The 22,840-nt window shown below is 37.9% G+C and overlaps 1 protein-coding gene across 2 annotated transcripts in view; it reads right to left on the bottom strand.

Annotated features, from left to right (window-relative positions):
- Positions 1–22,840, bottom strand: part of Npl4 (nuclear protein localization 4) — a 536,510-nt gene that overhangs the window by 372,338 nt on the left and 141,332 nt on the right. For both annotated transcript variants that reach the window (XM_090377858.1, XM_090377859.1), the window contains one exon: positions 9,419–9,507. In XM_090377858.1, coding sequence (XP_090233984.1) covers positions 9,419–9,507 — 89 coding nt within the window. The remainder of the gene's footprint in view (positions 1–9,418; positions 9,508–22,840) is intronic.

The raw sequence follows: 22,840 nt of genomic DNA, 5'->3' as shown, positions 1-22,840 counted from the left end.
TAGTAGAGGCATTTGATGCAAGAAAGCAAGCTTATGCAGCATCAGCCAAAAAAAAAAAAAAACCCCACTTCCACTTCACCCCTCTGTTCGTTCAAAATACCTGTCCAGCTGAGCCTTAAACTTATTTAGGCTATCAACCTCCACCACAAGGGATGGAAGTCTGTTCCACCAACCAACCACCCGCTGGCTAAAGGCAAATTTCCGCACGTCTATCCTACATCTGTCTTTCCTCAATTTGAATTTATGCCCTCTCAGGTGATTTTTCTGAGCTAGAGGAAGAATCCCATCAGCATTGAGCATGCTTAAACCATTCAAGGCTTTATACACCTCTATCAGATCACCTCGCTGGTGCCTAGTCTCCAGACACTGTAATTTGCAAAACTTAAGCCTTTCTTTGTAAGAGCACCCCTTTGTTCCATTCACTAATCTTGTTGCCCTTCTCTGTACTCGTTCCAGCAGCGCTACATCCTTCTTGAAATGAGGCCTCCAGACCTGTATAGAGTACTCAAGGTGTGGCCTGACCATTGCCTTATAAAAGGGAATAATCACCTCCCTATCCCTGCTAGAAAAATTCCTGTATATCATTGATAAGACACCATGAGCTACTCTTGCAGCCCGTCTGCACTGCTCAGAGAATTTCATATCTGCCTGCACAATTACCCCCAGGTTCTTTTCCTCCTCTGACAGTGTCAGTGTAGTACCACAGAGTTGATACGTTGCTCTGGGGTTGCTGTTTCCAATATGTAGTACTTTACATTTGTCAATGTTAAACTTCATTTGCCACCTCTCAGCCCATCTGCTCAACCTTTCCAGATCCTGTTGCAGCAGAATAGTGTCAGTAGTGTCCTTGACAACCCTGCCAACCTTTGTATCGTCTGCAAACTTGGACATTAAGCTTGATATACCATCATCAATATCATTTATAAATACAGAAAACAATAATGGACCCAACACTGAGCCCTGAGGGACTCCACTAATAACATTAGTCCACGATGAGCAGTATCCATTGATTACCACTCTCTGTCTTCTCCCCCTCAACCACCCCTTTATCCATAGCAGCAATTTGCCTCCAATGTCACACTGTTCCGATTTGTGTAGCAGTCTTCCATGTGCAACAGTATCAAAAGCCTTTCTAAGATCCAAGTATATAATATCAAAGTTATTCCCTGCATCCAGTTCTTTTGTGACTGCATCATAGTATCCAATCAAGTTGGTCAGGCAAGACTTCCCCTTAACAAAACCATGCTGTGTCTGAGCTATAACTGAAATCTTGTCTAAATGATCCTGCAGTGCTTCTTTAACCAGTGCCTCCATTAATTTTCCTGGAACAGAAGTTAAGCTCACAGGTCTATAATTACTTGTGTCAGCCTTTGATCCTCCTTTGTGAATTGGGGTCACATTTGCACATTTCCAGTCTATGGGTACCTCCCCTGAGTTCAAGGAAGCTCTCATAATTATGGCTAAGGGTTTGCTTACTTCCTTTGCTGCCTCCTTTAATATAACTGGATAGATCCCATCCACCCCGGGTGCCTTTCTTGTGTTTATCTTCAACAGTTTCTCCTCCACTTTACTCTCAGTTATTTCAAGATTCTGTAGCTGACTGCTAGAGTTGAATACACCTCTGGCATTCCCCTTGCTGAATAACTCCTCATGTGTGAATATCGATGCAAAATATTCATTTAGTTTGTTAGCTACCTGAGCAGGATCATCAACAGTTGACCCATCAATATCAAGTGGACCAATCTGATTCATCCCCTTCCTTCTAGAGTTTACATAAGTAAAGAACTCTTTGCTGTTTTTCTTTGCATCCCTTGCCAAGGATTTCTCGTAATCTGCCTTCGCCTGCCTAACCTCCTTTGTAACTTGGTTGCATATCAACTTGTATCTATCATAGGCTTCTGTGTCATGTGTTAATTTGTAAGTATCCCATGCATTTTTCTTCTCTGCCATATGCCTCATTAGTTCATCTGACATCCATTTTGGCCTAAACCGTGAACAATATTTCTTAGTTGGTACGTAAAGCCTAGTAGCTTCCAAGATAAGTTCTTTGAATGCTTCCCATTTTGGGAAGCATTCAAAGTTCACCCATGTTCACCCTGTTCACCCATGTCAACTGGATGCACTTTGTTAGATTTTGTGTTTCTTAACAAACAGTATAACCCCTCCTCCCTTCCTACTGTCTATCCTTTCTGTACACATTATACTCCCCAAATTCCAATTCTGCACTGCTTATATCTGTGTGACAACATGTCTCTGATATCCCAACAATATCTGCCTTTGATGCCTTCATCAGCACTTCAAATTCATCAAATGTATTTACTATACTTCTAGCATTGGTGTACATGCAAGTATACATGCACTTGTTCTTACTCTTAGTTACCCTAACACAGCCCATGTATTTATTTGTTCCATGATGACTCCCAGCAAGCTCTTGAAGTTCCCAGCAATTTGCTCTCTAGGCTGCTGCTCATTACAATAGAAGCAGTGCAAGAACCCCTTTTGTCTCTGCCTGCAGCTACTGTTAATCTTTTAGCCTGTGAATCCCCTCAAGTTAGCAGTTTTCCAACCCACATAACACTGCCTCAATAGCATCAGCAAATATTCTTGCACCCTTTAAGTAGAAGCAGTCTCCCCTGTTAGCAAGCACAGACCACGCTGAAAAAAATTCTACCCTTGCACATTCTCCAGGGCCACTGATTGATAAGGCTCTCATCATATATTCCCTCCTATCTGGGCAGAATTGCAGATACTTTCAAATTCAACCCTAGCTTGCAACTTTTTTTCAATATTGATCTGTACTTGTTAAGTAAATCTGCAGATCTCTTACTCTTAAGGTCATTAGTGCCAATGTGTACAACGATATCACCTTTTGTGCCCTTAAAAGATATCTTCTCTACAACGCCATCAACTTTTGCCCCTGGCAGACATGGATGTTTATTATGAAAATCTCCCAGCAACTCTTGATCTGATCCCAAAAAAGGAAGTTTTGATACTCATGGGTAATTTTAATGCAAAAGTAGGCAAGACAGTTTCTTCTAGTTCGGAGTGTGGTAAGTCTTGGCACTATAAATAAAAGGGGTGAAAGTTTAATTGAATTTTGTCATCTGAACAGTCTTGTCATATGCAATATCTGCTTACAGCAATACCAGAGAAAACTCTACACATGGAAATCTCCTGATAACAAAACAAGGAATCAAATTGATTACATTCTTATTCAGCAAAGGTGGCAGTCCAGTGTAATCACAGCAGACACTTCCTAGAGCAGACTGTGACTGTGATTATCAGCTACTCCACATCGTTCTCAAACTGTAGCTCAAAAAGATCATTAATACGATTTTCCCTAGACGATTGGATGTAGAAAATATCCAAAACAATTGTATACTTGAAACAGGCAATCATTTTCAAACTCTATTAGAACTAGATGGCAATATGCTGCCTGAAGTAATGTGGGAAAATACAAAGAGCATTATTAAGGATTCAGCGTATAGATACATTAGAGAAAGGTCAAAGATCAGGAAGCCACTTTTAAACTTATTGAACAGAGAAGAACTGCAAAAGCCCAGGGTGCACATGGAAACGAAGAGTATCGGGAACTGAGCAAAGTCATCAAGCACTGTTTAAGCCAGGTCAAACAGGATTATATCAATTGAAAGTGTAAAGAAATTGAATACCACAACAAACAAAACAACACTAAGAAGATGTATGATGTTATTAAGTCCTTAAGACAAAACTTAATGTAATTAAGGACTCCAAGGAGGAATTTTTAACAGAGGAGAACACAGTTAAATGAAGGTGGAAAGAATACTGTGAGCAGCTCTTCAGAGCACCTGCTGACATTAATAATATGCCACTCCATTTTGACGAGTGTGATCATGAACCAGTTCCACTGGAGGAAGAGGTTGAAAAAGCCATCAGAGAACTGGCATGTGGCAAGTCACCTGGAATTAATGAAATCCCATCAAAATTGATTAAAGCTACAGGTGTGAAGGGTGTAGAGTTTTTCATAAAATAATTGTAAATTAGCATTAGCATTAGCATTAGCATTAGTAGAGGCATACGATGCAAGAAAGCAAGCTTATTCAGCATCAGCCAAAAAAAAAAAAAAAACCCACTCCCATTTCACCCCTCCGTTCGTTCGAAATACCTGTCCAGTTGAGCTTTAAATTTGTTTAGGCTATCAACTTCAACAACAAGTGATGGAAGTCGGTTCCACCAACCAACCACCCGCTGGCCAAAGGCAAATTTCCGCACATCTATCCGACATCCGTCCTTCCTCAATTTGAATTTATGCCCTCTGAGGTGATTATTCTGAGAAAGATGAAGAATCCCATTGGCATTGAGCATGCTCAAACCATTTAAGGCCTTATACACCTCTATCAGATCACCTCGCCGGTGCCTAGTCTCCAGACTCTGTAATTTGCAAAACTTAAGCCTTTCTTCGTAAGAGCAACCCTTTGTTCCATTTACTAATCTTGTTGCCCTTCTCTGTACCCGTTCCAGCAGCTCTACATCCTTCTTGAAATGAGGCCTCCAGACCTGTATACAGTACTCAAGATGTGGCCTAACCATTGCCTTATACAAGGGAATAATCACCTCCTTATCCCTGCTAGAAAAATTCCTGTATATCATTGACAAGACACCATGAGCTACTCTTGCAGCTCGTCTGCACTGCTCAGAGAACTTCATATCTCCCTGCACAATTACCCCCAGGTCCTTTTCATTCTCCACCACTGTCAGTGCAGTACCGCAGAGTTGATACGTTGCTCTGGGGTTACTGTTTCCCATATGTAGTACTTTACATTTGTCAATGTTAAACTTCATTTGCCACCTCTCAGCCCATCTGTTCAACCTTTCCAGATCCTGTTGCAGCAGCATAGCGTCAGTAGTGTCCTTAACGACCCTGCCAACCTTTGTATCATCTGCAAACTTGGACATTAAACTTGATATCCCATCATCAATATCATTCATAAACACCGAAAACAACAACGGACCCAACACTGAACCTTGAGGAACTCCACTAATAACATTAGTCCACGTTGAGCAGTGTCCATTGATTACCACTCTCTGTCTTCTGCCACTCAACCATCCCCTTATCCATAGTAGCAATTTGCCTCCAATGCCACACTGCTCCAATTTGTGCAGCAGTCTTCCATGTGCAACAGTATCAAAAGCCTTTCTAAGATCCAAATATATAATATCAAAGTTATTCCCTGCATCCAGTTCTTTTGTGACTACATCATAGTATCCAATCAAATTGGTCAGGCAAGACCTGCCCTTAACAAAACCATGCTGCGTCTGAGCTATAACTGAATTCTTGTCTAGATGATCCTGCAGTGCTTCTTTAACCAGTGCCTCCATTAATTTACCTGGAACAGAAGTTAAACTAACAGGTCTATAATTACTTGTGTCAGCCTTTGATCCTCCTTTGTGAATTGGGGTTACATTTGCACATCTCCAGTCTATGGGTACCTCCCCTGAGTCCAAAGAAGCTCTCATAATTATGGCTAGGGGTTTGCATACTTCCTTTGCTGCCTCCTTTAATATAACTGGATAGATCCCATCCACCCCAGGTGCCTTTTTTATGTTTATCCTCAACAATCTCTCCTCCACTTTCCTCTCAGTTATTACAAAATCATCCAGCTCACTGCCAATGTTTACTTTACCTACATCATTCTCCTTCCTGAATAACTCCTCATGCGTGAATGTAGATGCAAAATACTCGTTTAGATTGTTAGCCACCTGAGCAGGATCCTCAACTGTTGAACCATCAATATCCAGTGGACCAATCTGATTCATCCCTTTCCTTCTCGAGTTCAAGTATGTAAAGAACTCTTTTCTGTTTTTCTTTGCATCCTTTGCCAAGGATTTTTCGTAGTCTGCCTTTGCCTGCCTAATCTCCTTTGTGACTTGGTTACAGACCAACTTATATCTATCATAGGCTTCCATGTCACCCATTAATTTATATGTATCCCATGCATTTTTCTTCTCTGCCACATGTCTCATTAGTTCATCTGACAACCATTTAGGCCTAAACCTTGAACAATATTTCTTAGTTGGTATGTAAAGCCTGGTAGCCTCCAAGATTAGTTCCTTGAATGCTTCCCATTTAGAGTTTGCTGTTGGTAACATCATCAGTTGGTCCCACTGTACAGAATTTAAATACTGTCTCAGACCATCATAGTCGCCTTTACGAAAACAAAAACCCTTCCCTTTACCTCTGATGGTAGTTACCTCCTTGAGTAAATCCCACTTCAACACACTGTGATCACTGCCACCTAGTGGTTCATTTATCTGCAGGTTCTGCAGATAATATTGGGAAAATATTGGGAAAATATTGGGAAATGGAACAGTGGTCATCGGATTGGAAGAAATCAGTTTTCATTCCCTTACCAGAAAAAGAAGATCTGAAAATTTTCTCAAATTAGCCTAATTTTTCACTCTAGCAAGATTCTTCTAAATCATATTAAACAGTATTTCAAGAAAACTTGAAGAAATGCCAGAAGAGCAAGCAGGTTCCAAAGGGGCAGAAGAGATCAGATCTTAAGTCTACAACTGATTATTGAAAAATGCAAAGAATTCAATGTTCCAAATGTTTCAGTCATTTTGTGTTTTATAGATTATTCAAAAGCATTTGACTGTGTTCAACATGAGAAACTATAACTAATATGGGATTCCCAATCCACATAATTCAGCTACTGTACCAAGAACAGGAAGGAACTGTGAGAACTAACATGGGAAACACGGTAACGGTGTCAGGCAGGGCTGTATTGTGTCACCTCACCTTTTTAATCTTTATGCCAAAGATATCATGCATGAAGCTTTATAGACTTTAGAAGATTTAGAGACTGGAGGACTGAACACAAACAACCTTCGTCTTGCAGATGACACTGTGATATTTGCAATTCCAAGGATCATCTTAAAGAAACTGAGGAGTGTGCGCGAAGCAAGCAAGAAAAAGGACTGTTTCTGAATGTGTGTAAAACTAAAATTATGGTGATTGGTGATAATCTCGGGTCCAGTAAAGTGAATGGGCTAGACATCGAAAAAGTTGATGAATTTGATTACTTAGGGTCAAGAATAAATAAAAATGGTGCCTGCTCAAATGATGTAAACAGACGACAGGCAACTGCTAAAATGTTCGTTACTGATCTGACAAAATTATGGAGAGATCAAGATCTGCCCCTAAAGACGAAACTGAGAATCATTGATTCATTAATTTTTCCAGTTGCCACTTATGGATGTGAAGGATAGAATTTGAAAAGAGTTGACAGGAAGAAAATTGAGGCATTTGAAATGTGGTGTTACAGGAGAATACTGCATATTTCTTACCTGGATTGAAGAACAAATGATTGGGAATTAAATAAAACTGGCAGGCCTAAAATTCTTCTTCATAGCATCAACAGAAGAAAACTAAAATTTTTTGGTCACATAGTAAGGAGAGAAAACTTTCTGTTGAAGAATATAACGGAAGGAAAAATCGAGGGGAAGAGGTGCAGAGGAAGACCTGCACCTAGGTGCAAGGATGGGATCAGTGAACTTCTGGGCACGACATTTTGCGATTCCGATTGTAGAGCACATAATCAATGCAGTTGAAGGAATTTGTTGGTGGCCACAACAGCTCTTCAGGTAGCTATATGACTGAAAGATATATCAACACCACAATATATGAGGGACAGTCAATAAGAATTTGCCCTCACCTAGAAATATTTTAGTTAGGGATTGATATTATATGTGCATATACACTACTGAGTCTCATAAGTTTATGTATATTTATTTGTTTTTCTAGATCGATCAGTTACTGAGCCATGAACACAGCAAGAGGTTAAATTGAGGGTTTGAATAAATTCTTGAATTTATTCAAACCATCCACTTCCACAACAACAACAGATGAAAGCCTGTTCCAACAATCAATCACCTGCTGGCGGCAGGCAAACTTCCACACATCTACTTCAGGCTCTTTGAAAGGGATACTGAAGATTACAGGGGGAGAAATTTAGACTGGATTGCAGGAAGTTTTATTTTAGCCAGCGAGTTATAAATTACTGGAATAAGTTACATACATGGGTGGTAGAGGCTAACAGTTTGGGGAAATTCAAAGGTCATCTGGATAATTACCTATGGGAGGAGGGAAACACAGGTTGTCTATTTCCCTTTTCTCTTATTTTTTTTTTTTGTTTTTATTCTTATTATTTTATTTATTTTTGTTATTTAATTTTATTATTTTTTTTGGCTGGTGCAGCATAAGCCATAGGCTTCCTTGCACAATGTGGCCATTGCTAATGATCATTATCATCACTATCATTGATCTTTTCAAATATTTAACTGAGCCTGCAGCGTGATCAAATCATTGTTTGTGAGATCTTCTCTACAAGACTCCAGCAATTCATTCATATCTTTAGTATTAACCTTCATCTTAATACTGTTTTGTCACATCTAAAATATTCTCTTTCACACCAAACCTGGGTTTTTTTTTTTTTTTTGATTTGGTAGTTGTTGGCGCATCGGCTTCTGTGGCCATATTGCACCTCCCAAGGTTTTTGCAGTACTTTGATCCAAGCCCGAGGCGGGAATCGAACCCGTGACCTTTGGGTTGCCGGGCAGGTACTTTACCCACTCGGCTAGCCCGGTCGGCCCAAACCTGGGCACTGTTAGTGAAGAACATGAGGTGAGATTGCACCAGGATATATACCTAATAGAAGAGGTACCTCTTCTCCACTCCACCAAGAAAAGTGAAATGAAGCAATGATGGGTAAATATATCCAGTGATTCCTCTGCGATGACACACTGACCACAAAAGAAAAAACATGTTCAAATGTACATTTTTAAGGAAAATTTTTTGATCAATCCCAACTTTGCAAAAACTACAGTTACATTTGTAATCAGCATAAAGTAAAGTAAAGTAAAGTGCAGCCATTATCAACCCACTGCAGGATGGAAGCCTCCTCAATAATTCATGTTGAGGGAAATGGACCATAATCTGCCACGCTGGTCCAGTGCGGGTTGGCAGATCAACCGTATTCAGCAGTCAGGGGTTTGAACCCCGGTCTACTCAAAGAGCGTGTGCTACTGCACTCCCGCCCACTCGGCTACGGAGGCCATACTCTAATACTTAAAAAAAATAGAACCTTTTTGAAATTTTTTGACACATTATAATGGAGATACATTAAGTACTGTAACTAGTCTTTAACATAACCTCCATCCTTATGTGATCTGAAAAATAAAAAAGCTACTAAAAAATTATAATGGATTAACACACTTTCTGCAAATTATCTTTTGTACAATTCATACATTATCTCACTGTAAAAAGAATTACTACAAAAAAATTTACTGCATGAATAAACATGTCACAAAAAATATAATCACAAATAGCAAAAAATATATTTAGGAATATATTTTTAACACCATAAAGGACACTAACTTGTCAACTCCTCCAGTTAATTTTCTGAGGTATGAATGGAATGACATGTGTTTAATGTTCTGATCCCTCAAATAGTCTTCATTATAAGGCTGCAACAATAGCAAAAAATAAATAAATATATATATCATTGAAACAGATGCTACAGTGAAAAAAAATAAAAATAAAAAAAATCAAGAGTAAAAATTTTAAAGTAGAAAAAAATCTTATTGAATTAGTCCCCTACAGAGAAACAGAACTATTTTCAAAATTTCAGTCAAAACAAATTAAAAGGCATAGAAATATGATATGAAAATTTCACCATATGTACTGGCATCAGCCAGTTAAAAAAAAAATAATAAAATAATTAGAAACCCAAAATAAATGCTACAATGTAAAAAAAAGAAAAGAAAAAAAACACTATTGAAAAATTTTAAAATAGGAAAACAGAATCAAACAGACCTCTACAAGAAACAGAACAATTTTTAAAACTTCACTGCGGACATTCAATTTAAAAATAAACTGGCTGTAACCATTACGAAAATTTCGCAATTGGTAGCAGGTGTCCTCTAGCTGTCCTAAAGAAATGTAGTCCGTGTTTGATCATGAGCAGGTAAGCAAGTACGTGTTGAATCCTTTCTCCCTATTTCTTATTTCTGTAAAATAAAACTATTTTTTCTTTTAGGTAGGCAGCACTAGAAGAGAAAATTGGCCTTTTCTGTAAAATAATACTATTCGAAATTTTTTTATTTCACCATGTTTCTGCACACTTAGGAAGAAATATCTTCAATTTGAGACCAAATCGGTTAGGCCTAATGTATGCAATGGCTACAGCTAGCAGTACCCATCGTGAAAATTTCGCAATTGGTAGCAGAGTTTCTCTAGCTGTCCTAAATAAATGTAGTTTGATCATGAGCAGGTAAGCCAGTACACGTCAAATCCTTTCTCATTTCTGTAAAATAAAACTATTCTTTCTTTTAAGGTAGGCAGCACTAGTAGAGAATGCTTTTATTTTACAGAACAGAGGCCTGTTCTGTAAAATAAAACTATTCGGATTTTTTACTATTCAGAATTTTTATATTTTCCCATTTTTCTGCACACCTAGGATGTAATATCTTCAATTTGAGAATATTGGTTAGGCCTATCGTATGCAATGGCTACAGCTAGCTGTACTCTTTGTGAAAATTTCGCAATTGGTAGCAGAGTTTTTCTCTAGTTGTCCTAAAGAAATGTAGTATCAATATATGCGTAAATTGTATTCAGGGTCAGTCTTTCACAACGATCCTGAATACATTTGCAGAAACACGAAAATACATGTTTTTTCTTTGTTTCTTCTCAATTGATCATCATCATCACCATCATCATCAGCCATTTTCAATCCACTGCAGGATGAAGGCCTCTCCAGTAACTTTCCAGTTCCTTCTGTTTTGAGCACTGGCCATCCATTTACTACCTACAGACTCATGGATTTCATTTATCCATCTCCGCCTTTGTCTTCCAGGTTTTCTTCTAGCTCCTCTTGGATACCATTCTGTTATTTTCTTAGTCCATCTGTCATCATGTCTTCGAGCTATGTGTCCTGCCCAAGACCATTTTAGTTCTTTAGTTTTGATAAGAATGTCCTTTACTTGAGTTTGCTGCCTAATCCATGTGTTTCTCTTCTTATCTAACAGTCTGATTCCCAATATAATTCGTTCCATTCTTCGCTGTGTAGTTCTCAGCTTCTCTTCCATTCTTTTGGTGAGTGCCCAGGTTTCACTTCCATAAGTCATGGTGGGGAGTATCCATTGGTTCATTATTTTATGTTTCAGACAAACTGGGATATTGCTCTTCAGTATGTGACTATATTTCCTGAATGCTATCCATCCAAAATTTATTCTTCTCTTGACTTCCAGCCATTTATCATTATTACAGCTAATAACTTGTCCCAGATAAGTATATGACTCCACCTTTTCAATTATTGCTCCTTCAATCATTATTTCCCTTTCTGTCGCATACTTGTTCATCATTACTTTTGTTTTAGCCATATTCATCTTTAGACCAAAATCCTTACTAGCTGTGCATAACTGATTAAGGTTTTCCTCTAATTCTTTGGGATCGTGGCTTATGACCACAATGTCATCTGCAAATCGTAAATGGTTTAGGTACTCTCCGTTCACATTGACTCCTTTCTGCGACCAGTCTAATCTTCTGAAAGCTTCCTCAAGGGCAGCAGTAAACAGCTTTGGAGATATTGTCTCCTTGTCGAACTCCTTTCTCAATTTTAAATTTCCTACTATCTTTGTCTAGTCTAATAAAGGAGGTAGCACTCTCATATATTTCCTTCAAAATCATAATATATGGGGTATCTATGCCTTGTCTTTCCAGTGCCCGAAACATTGCCTTATGCTGTATGGAGTCAAACGCCTTTTCATAATCCACAAATGCCAGGCATAATGGTGTTTTATATTCATTTGCTTTCTCCATTAGCTGTGATATTACGTGAAGGTGATCCATAGTTGAGAATCCTGTCCTAAAGCCAGCTTGCTCTTTCGGTTGATTCTCATCAAGTATTCTTTCTAATCTGTTAGTAATGACCCTTGTGAACAACTTGTAGATGTGGGATAACAAGCTAATTGGTCTATAATTTACAATTTCTGATTTATCTCCTTTCTTATGCAGCAAAACTATGATTGCATTATTCCACTGCTTAGGCGTCACACCTTTTCTAATGCACTTTGTGAAGAGCCTTGCCAGTTTTTGTGTTATGTCTCTTCCTTCCAATTTTAACAACTCTACAGTAACTTCATCTTCCCCCGGGGCTTTCTGATTCTTCATTTTCTTCAATGCATGTTCTACCTCGTCAGGAAGAATATCGGGTATGTCATATGTGTTGCTACTTTGCAATCCATCTTCCCCACTGTTGGCATCATTCCCCTGCTCTTTGTATAATTCTCTATAGTAGTCTTCTGCTATTTGAATTATGCCTTCTCTGCTGTTTATAAGTACACCATCGCTATTCTTCAGTAACAGTATCATTTGTCTTTCTGTATTACTGCTCATGGCTGCTGATTTAAATCCTTTGTTTTCCCTTAATGCTTGTTCTACTTTTCTTGTGTTAAATCTTCTTATGTCCTCTCTGAGTCTCTTTCTAATGGCTTTGCATAACTCAGTATACTCAATTTTTTCCCTGTCAGTGTTTTTCTTGCTTTTCATTTGTCGTCTTCGGTTCATCATGACAAGTGTTTCTTGACTAATTTTTTCTTCTTTGGGTTTCATTTTCCCTATAGGTTTCTTGGGCTTTATCATTTTCAGAAAGTTGTAATATTCCTCGTCAATATCTTGGTCCTGAGCAGTCTGCAGAAGCTCAAACTTGTTCTTAAGTTGCAGTACATACTGCTTTTTCTCCTCTTCTGTTATCTCAAAGACCTTTGTATTATTTACTTGAGTCAGTTTTTTCCTTTCCTTTCCTACATCTATATCAAGTGTACATCTTACCATTCTGTGATCACTTCCAACATTTACCTTATTCAGGATGGTAACATCACAAAATTCACAATATATCTTCTGTTAGTGAGGATGAAGTCGATTTCATTAGTTGTTAATCCATTTGGACTCTTCCATGTCCACTTTCTGTTCACCCTTTTCTTGAAAAAAGTGTTCATTACTGACAGTCCTTGAGATTCTGCAAATTCCACAAGTCTTTCACCTCTTTCATTTCTTTCACCAATTCCAAAATTTCCTATAGTTCCCCTTTCTGCAGTGTTTTGTCTTTTTCCAACCTTAGCATTGAATCCCCCATAATAATAGTGTAGTGGGTTTTCTGCTCATCTAGAAGCCTCTCAATTTCGGTGTACATTTCTTCAACCTCTTCATCATCATGGCTCGATGTTGGTGCATAAATCATTATAATCTTTAGCTTGTACCTCTTAGAAATCTTGAGTATTAGTCTTGACACCCTTGGTGATGTACTTTTAAATTCCAAAATGTTGTTTTTAAAATCTTTATGGACCAGAAACCCAACTCCACCTTCACTCCTTTCACTGTTTCCATTGGTGTACAGCAGATTTCCACTTGATAAACTTATAAGTGATTCATTTCTTCTTCTTGTTTCAGCCAAACCGATAATATTCCAATTCACATTTTCTAATTCCTTTTCCAGCTCTAATATCCTGTCTTCACCGATGAGTGATCTAACATTATAACAGGCCAAGTTCAGTTTCCGTGCATGGCAGCCTGGTCGTACCCAGAGATTCTTAGCACCCTCTGCTTCCACTCTGATCCTCTCGCTGCCGTAAGAGGGAGAGTGAAAGCTGCTGGGGACTGAGGGCCATTCATTTTGTCGTGCTGTCATATGCTGGAGGGTTTGGTCTTTTCCTCTTCATGCTGACCAGGCGTCTTGAAGTCTCAATTGATAGCAGAGTTTTATTATTATTATTTATTTTATTTTATTTTTTTTTTTTCAGAATAAAGGACACGATTGTGTGAATGTGCAAACTGTTAATCAGTTAAATAGTTAAAGACAAATTGTTAATAAAAAAAAATGGCTTATCAACTACCTTATAGTTGCCAGTTATATCAGTTATCTAAACTGTTTGTTTAACAGTTACCATCTTATGTATGATGATCTTCTATGAAGTGAATGTTGAAATATTCTCGTAATACATTTAATACTACTACAGAACTGGCCCATTCCGTAAAACAAAACTATTTGGAATTTTTAAATTTTAACAACTTTCTGCACACCTAGGAAGAAATATATCTTCAATTTGAAACCACTTCCGGCCTGATCCGTTAAGCCTGTCACACTGACTGTCGAAAAAAACAACAGCTTCCATATTAAATATATAGATAATGCCATATAAATGAGATATGAAAATGTCAACATTATTGGCAGTACTGCAATATGATACAAGAAAGCAAGCTAATACAGAATCAGACAATATTTATATGAGAGAGAGAGAACACAATTATCCACCTCATCAGTCCATCCCTCATAATACTATGTCTAATTCTTACTTAAATGCAGCATTTCTCAACCTTTTCATTGTTGTGGTACACTTTTAAAGACACTAAAATTGTGGCACACTTCGAAATGTGCTAAAATTTTGCAGCATACTACAATCACTATTATACTCATATATATTATATATACATATATATTTGTAATTATATTATAAATATCTATAAATGAAAATTATATATATATTCACAAACTGAAAGTTATTTCTGTTGGGTATATTTAATAATAAATTTACTATTTGTTTTAAATGCTTTAATGTTCTTTTTTGAACATACATGAATTGCATGAAATTAAAAAAAAATATGTAAAAAATTAACATAATCATAAAAATATAAAAAAATATATATATACAATTATAACCTTTTAATCAGTGAGACGGTTGGGTTTGATGGGAGGCATGAGACGGTTGGGTTTGATGGGAGTGTTTTAATGTGAGGACTTATTGTGGATAGGCTTACTCTCAGCATCTCTTCTACCAACTTCAGTTAGTCTCTTTTTTTTTGTTTAATCTCGTTTAAAGCAGAAAACCCTGTTTTACACAAGTAGGAAGTGGAAAATGGCAATAAAATTCTAACTGCCTTTTCAAAAATTTGTGAATATTCATTTTGATTTAAAATTTGCTAATATTGGTGTTATTAAAGCGAATTTCCAGCAACTGGTCACTACAGATCTCAGCCAATTCTTCTTCCCTCTTGCAGATTAAGTTCTAACGTCGGAAGATTTCTTGTTGAAAATAGGTCTCTATCCATAAATGTTTTTTGGTATCAAGGGATGGAAAGTAATGCTCAGTTTTTGTCTTTAACAGCTCTAATGTTTCGCTTATTACATTAATTATTTTAGCATAATTCATTTTGGCAGTCAAGGGAAACATTTCTAAATTTTTTTCGTTTACATATTTTTTCCATATACTCAACTTTTCTTGAAAGGCAAACAGTTTGTCAGTAGAAGTGAGTAAATTTTCCTATGGGCCTTGCATACTGATATTTAATTTATTAAGCTGTACTAATAAATCTGCTAGGAAAGCTAATTTACAGCACCGAATTTAATCACTTAAATAATCACAAAATTCTGATTGCTCCAGTAAAAAAAAAAAAAAAAAAATATGAGCATTTTCCCACGCAATTTGTACATTTTCTTTTGATAGCCACCGAACCTGATTGCATTATTAAAGAGAAATGATCGGATTCCAGTTCCTTGCATAATTTTCCGAAAATACGTATTTTTTGTGGTCTAGTTTTGACATAATTGACCATTTTAACCACTTGATCAAGTACAAGTTTTAAATCGGGTACAACTGTCTTCACTACTAGAACTTGTGTCTAAAACGGTGTGTTGTAATAATATTTGAATTGTATCACAGGTTAGAAATCCTTTAATGCTCCTGTCATCATAGGAGCACCGTCGGTACAAATGATGATAAATGACTTCCATAATATACCACTTTTGTTAATAATTATTCATTACTTTGAAAATATCTTGGCCGGTTGTTATTTTGGTAAGTTCTTTGTAACAACAACAAAAAAAAAAAAAAAAAAAAAAAGATGAATAATTGTGTCATTTTCGATAAACCTGAAAAATGCTATCAATTGGGCTTTACCTGTAAAATCTGTAGAATATCTACTTGCAATGCAATCAGTTGCCCAAAATTATTAATATTTCGAACAACTTAATTTTCAATATCATCAGACATTTCTTTTATACACCCTGCTTAATTGTGCTGTCTGAGAGCGGTACAGTCTTTTTCCAGCTTCCTCTCCCAAAATACTTTTCACGATTATCCAATATGCTGGCAAAATCAGACCTCCTGCAATCAGATGAGATTTCTTTCTTTTTCTCTTTTTTTTTTTTTTTTTTTTTTTTTGCCACCAGAAGTCAAGAAGCCAGCTATTTAGTTCGGCTACTAAATAGCTGGCGCAGCAAGTCTTCTAAAATACTCCAGTTTTTGATGATAAATTCTCGTGTTTTGAAGAAAAATGACACTGCAATTTACTCGGCACCACTGATTCATTCAACAATTTTAAACCACATACCACACATAAAGGTAGAGGACAATCTTGAGTACCAGTATACAAAAATCCAATTGCCAAATAATCATCATATTTACGACATGGTGTTTTTTTTTTTTTTATGTTGATGGTTGCTCATTTTTGTTATTTTCCCCAAGCTCGTTTTTATCAATTTGCCTCTTCTGATTTCCTTTCGCTAAAAATTTATCCATTGCTAATAATTTCTAAAAAAAATTAAAGTTACTTCTAGAATGTACTAATACAGTTAATTGAAAATACATGTTCTTTAGGAATTAACTGAATATGAAGTTTTATAGAGATAAAAAAACACAAAGGAAATTTCTTACTATGCTGCTTACAAGTTACACTTATACAACTGCAGGGTGTCTGGGAAAGTCTCTGAAATGATAAGAATGGCTGAATAAAGGTGAACAGATCTACTACTAGGAATCAAAAGGTGAATAAAGAATTAAAGGATGAAGAGATCTAGTACTAGGAATCGAAACGTGACGTCACACTGACCGCTGGAATGGGCTGGGATCGATGCATCATAAATAAACTATTTTTTTTTACTTAATTTTTATTATAAAATTTGGATTTACTATTTTTTTATTTGCATTTTCTGCAGCACACCTGAAGCATAGCCACGGCACACAGGCTGAGAAACACTGCTTAAATGTATTCAAACTACACCTTTCATAATACCAGATAGTAGTATGTTCCAACACTCACCAGCTCACATCAAATTTTTACATATCTCTCCTACAGCTATCATTTTTCAATTAAATTTTATGCCTGCTTGTTTGCATTACCTGAGAAAGAGTTAGAATACTATCATTAAGTTTAATCAATCCACAGCAAACCTTAACCACTGCAATCAGATCTTCTCACAAATACATAGTTTACAAACTGCAATTTGCAGAAGCAAAGTCTTTTGGGGTAAAAAGCATTCCGTTATGTTCTTGATTAAACTGGTTGCTATTTTTGAAGCCATTCCAGATCTCCGCATCTTTTGGCATGACATAGCCAAGTGGTCAGGAGTGGAAGTGCAGTAGCACACACTCTTTGAGTGGACCGGGGTTCAAGCTCGTGACTGCTAAATATGATTAAAAGTTGTATTAATTGATTTGTTGTAAACTCCACTGATCTGGTGGTGATGATTAAGTATAAACAAGAACATGTGTTTTTTTTTTTTTTTTTGTTCTTAAAATAAGGCTTCCAGACCATATGCAGCATTCAAGATGTGGCCTAACCATTACCTTGTACAATGGGATAAGCCCATCCTTGTTCCAGCTGGCAAAGTTCATGTACATCATTCACAGAATCCTATGAAATGTTCTAGGAGCCTGTCTGCACTGCTCAGTGAACTTCCTATTGGACTGTACAATTATCCCCTAGGTCCCTTTATTTCATGGCACCTTGAGTGCAGTATCACCTAACCATTATGTTGTTGTTTTTATTTGGTTTTTTTAGGATTATTAGCAACTAAGGCCATATTGCTCCACGGTATGTGGTGGTCATTCCCTTACCTTTCCACATCCTCCGTATTTGGTGGTGACGGGCTCGAACCCCGGTCAAATCAAAAAGCATGTGCTACGCACTGCTGCTCCTTCCCACCTGGCTACGCAGGCGCATACCTAACCATTATGTGATTCTGAGGTAATTGTTGCCCATATGTGGGACCTTAAATGCTTCCCACTTAGAATTTGTTGTTAAGATCATCAGTTGGTCTCACTTTACCCCTGATGGTAGTTACATCTTTAAGTAAATCCCACATCATTACACTGTGATCACTGCAAACCAGTGGTTCCGTGTTGATAATCAGACAAAGAGTATTGCTCCCTCTGGTTGCCTTTCGAACATGCTGCTGTAGAAAATACATCATATCCACTAAAGTCTTGCTAGTGTATGAGTGCCCAATCCACAAGTTCCAGTGAGGTTAAAATCCCCAATTATAAGCCATTCCGATTTACTGGCACTATTTCTCTGTACAGTTGTTCACTGTAGTCATCAGGGTTATTAAGGCCTATAACACATACTTCCTACTCTCATTTTTGCTTTCCCAGTGCTTATGTCACAACAAACTGACTCAACATTGCACTGTGCGATGTCAACTGGATGCACTGCCTTAGATTTTATGTGTATTTTAACTAATAGCATAACCCTTATTCCCTTCATATCTTGTCTTTCCTTTCTGTATACATTGTAATCCCCAAATTCTAATTGTCCATTCCTTATATCTGTGTGACACCACATCTCTGATATCCCACCAATATCCACCTTTGATGTCTTGACCGGCACTTCAAATTTATTTACTAAACCCCTAGCACTGGTGTATATGCAAGTATACATGCATCTGTTCTTACACTTAGTTACCCTAACACAGCCCATGTATTTACTTGTTCCAGGATGACTCTCAGCAGTCCTTGAAATCTACAGCACCTTGTTTTCCAGGCTGCTTCTCATTATAATAGAAGCAATGCAAGAATACGTTCACCTCTGCCTGTGGCTAATGTTAATCTATTTAATTCTGTGAATCCCCCCAAGCTAGCAGTTTTCCGACCCACCTAACACTGCCTCAATAGCATAAGCAAATATTCTTGAACCCTTTCCATTTAAGTGTAACCTATCCCTGTAGAAGCACTCCCTCCTATTAACAAGCACAGACCATGCTGATAAAAATTCTACTCCATGACCTTTGCACATTCTCTCCAGGGCCAAATAAATTAGCATTAACATTAGTAGAGGCATATGATGCAAGAAAGCAAGCTTATGCAGCAGCCAAAAAAAAAAAAAAAAAAACCACTCCCATTTCACCCCTCCGTTCGTTCGAAATACCTGTCCAGCTGAGCCTTAAACTTATTTAGGCTATCAACTTCCACAACAAGGAATGGAAGTCTGTTCCACCAACCAACTACCCACTGGCTAAAGGCAAATTTCCACACATCTATCCTACATCTGTCTTTCTTCAATTTGAATTTATGCTCCCTCAGGTGATTATTCTGGGCAAAAGGAAGAATCCCATCGGCATTGTGCATGCTCAAACCATTCAAGGCTTTATATACTTCTATCAGATCATCTCGCCGGTGCCTAGTCTCCAGACACTGTAATTTGCAAAACTTAAGCCTTTCTTTGTAAGAGCAACCCTTTATTCCATTCACTAATTATGTTGCCCTTATCTGTACTTGTTCCAGCAGCTCTAAATACTTCTTGCAATGAGGCCTCCAGACCTGTATACAGTACTCAAGGTGTGGCCTGACCATTGCCTTATACAAGGGAATAATCACCGCCTTATCCCTGCTAGAAAAATTCCTGTATATCATTGACAAAACACCATGAGCTACTCTAATAGCCTATCTGCACTGCTCAGAAAACTTCATATCTGCCTGCAAAATTACACCCAGGTCCTTTTCATTCTCTACCAGTCAGTGTAGTACCAGAGTTGATACGTTGCTCTGAGGTTACTGTTTCCCATATGTAGTACTTTACATTTGCCACCTCTCGGCCCATCTGCTCAACCTTTCCAGATCCTGTTGCAGCAGCATAACGTCAGTAGTGTCCTTAACAACCCTGCCAAACTTTGTATCGTCTGCAAACTTGGACATAAAGCTTGATATACCATCATCAATATCATTTATAAATACAGAAAACAACAATGGATCCAACACTGAACCCTGAGGAACTCCACTAATAACATTAGTCCTCGATGAGCAGTGTCAATTGATTACCACTCTCTGTCTTCTCACTCTCAACCATCCCTTTATCCATAGCAGCAATTTGCCTCCAATGCCACACTGCTCCAATTTATGCAGCAGTCTTCCATGTGCAACAGTATCAAAAGCCTTTCTAAGAGCCAAATATATAATATCAAAGTTATTCGCTGCATCCAGTTCTTTTGTGACTGCATCATAGTATCCAATCAAATTGGTCAAGCAGGACTTTCCGTTAACAAAACCATGCTGTGTCCGAGCTATAACTGAAGTCTTGTCTAGATGATCCTGCAATGCTTCTTTAACCTGTGCCTCCATTAATTTTCCTGGAACAGAAGTTAAACTCAGAGGTTATAATTACTTGTGTCAGCCTTTGATCTTCGTTTGTGAATTGGGGTCACATTTGCACATCTCCAGTCTATGGGTACTCTCCCCTGAGTCCACAGAAGCTCTCATAATTATGGCTAAGGGTTTGCTTACTTCCTTTGCTGCCTCCTTTAATATAACTGGATAGATCCCATCCACCCTGGGTGCCTTTTTTATGTTTATCTTCAACAATTTCTCCTCCACTTTCTTCTCAGTTATTACAAAATCATCTAGCTCACTGCCAGAGTTTACTTTACCTCTGGCATTCTCCTTCCTGAATAACTCCTCATGTGTGAATGTAGACGCAAAATACTTGTTTAGTTTGTTAGCCACCTGAGCAGGATCCTCAACTGTTAAACCATCAATATCCAGTGGACCAATCTGATTCATCCCTTTCCTTCTAGAGTTTACATAGGTAAAAAACTCTTTTGTTTTTCTTTGCATCCTTTGCCAAGGATTTCTTATAATCTGCCTTTGCCTGCCTAATCTCTTTTGTGACTTGGTTACAGACCAGCTTATATCTATCATAGGCTTCCATGTCACCCATTAATTTATATGTATCGCATGCATTTTTCTTCTCTGCCATATGTCTCATTAGTTCATCTGACATCCATTTAGGCCTAAACCTTGAACAATATTTCTTAGTTGGTATGTAAAGCCTAGTAGCTTCCAAAATAATAAGTTCTTTGAATGCTTCCCATTTTGGATTTGCTGTTGGTAACATCATCAGTTGGTCTCACTGTACAGAATTTAAATACTGTATCAGACCACCATAGTCACCTATACAAAAGCAAAAACCCTTCCCTTTACCCTTGATGGTAGTTACCTCTTTGAGTAAATTCCACTTCAGCATACTGTGATCACTGCCACCTAGTGGTTCCTTTATCTGTAGATTCTTAATGCAAGAAGAATCACTACTGATAATCAGATCAAGAGTATTACTCCCTCTAACTGCCTCCCGAACATGCTGATGTAGAAAACAATCATCCAATAAATACACAAAAGCCTTGCTAGTGTGTGAGTGACCAACCCACAAATTCCAGTCAATACCTGGGAAAATAAAATCCCCCATCATAAGACCCTGATTTACTGGCCCACTATTTCCCTGTACAGTTTCTTATTATACTCATCAGAGTCAATAGGCCTATAGCACACTCCTACTCTCAATTTTGATCTCCCAATGCTTATGTCACACCAAACTGTCTTGACACTGCACTATCCAGCGATGTCGACTGGCTTCACTTCTTTGGATTTTATGTGTTTCTTAACTAATAGCATAACCCCTCCTTACTTCCTATCTTGTCTATCCTTTCTGTACACATTGTACACCCCAAATTCCAGTTCTGCATTCCTTATATCTGTGTGACACCACATCTCTGATATCCCAACAATATCTGCCTTTGACGTTTGAGAAATACCTCAAATTCATCAAATTTATTTACCAAACTCCTAGCATTGGTGTACATGCACCTGTTCCTATTCTTAGCTACTCTAACATAATCCATGTGTTTACTCGTACCGCAGTGACTCCCAACAGTCTCTGAAATACCCTGCATCTTGTTTTCCAGGCTGCTGCTCAATACAATAGAAGCAGTGGAAGAATCACTTTCGCCTCTGTCAGTGGCTACTGTTAATCTATTAGTCCTTGTATTCCCCCAAACTAGCAGTTTTCCGATCCACCTAACACTGCCTCGATAGCATCAGCAAATATCCTTGCACCCTTTCTATTTAAGTGTATCCCATCTCTGTAGAAGCAGTCTCTCCTGTTAATAAGTACAGAACAGGCTGAGAAAAATTCTACCCCTTGAGCCTTACACAATCTTTCCAGGGCCGAACTGATTGACAAGGCTCTTATCATATACTCCCTCCTATCGTGTCTGAGGAGAATTGCAGACACTTTCAAATTCAACCCTAATTCATGGCCTTTTTTCAACAGTTACCTGTACTTGTTAAGTAATTCCGCTGGTCTCCTACTCTTAATATCATTAGTGCCAATGTGTACAACTATATCATCTTTTGTGCCATTAAAAGATGATATCCGCTCGACATCGTCATCAACCTTTGCCCCAGCAGACATACCCTGGTCCTGTTTCACCTATCCTTTTTACATACCATGTTCCCCGTTTCCTCTGACAATAGTGTCACCAACAACTACTAGTTCCTGTGGGACCAGTGCATTCTGCCTTGGGGGTTGCTGCTGTGTTGTTTGATGACCAAGTGCAAGCTCTGGCGTTGATGTGGGCAGCTGGGGGCTTGATTGGCCCCTCAATTTAGATCCTTCTAGGGCATCCTCTCACCATTACACCCTTCTATCGTGCCTGGGCAGAATTTCAGACACTTTCAAATTTAACCCTAACCCTAT

The sequence above is a fragment of the Mastigoproctus giganteus genome, chromosome 7, assembly GCF_048544385.1.
Source record: "Mastigoproctus giganteus isolate SK-2022 chromosome 7, ASM4854438v1, whole genome shotgun sequence".
In the NCBI taxonomy this organism is placed as follows: Eukaryota; Metazoa; Arthropoda; class Arachnida; order Uropygi; family Thelyphonidae; genus Mastigoproctus; species Mastigoproctus giganteus.
This window is presented reverse-complemented; position numbering and strand designations above follow the sequence as displayed.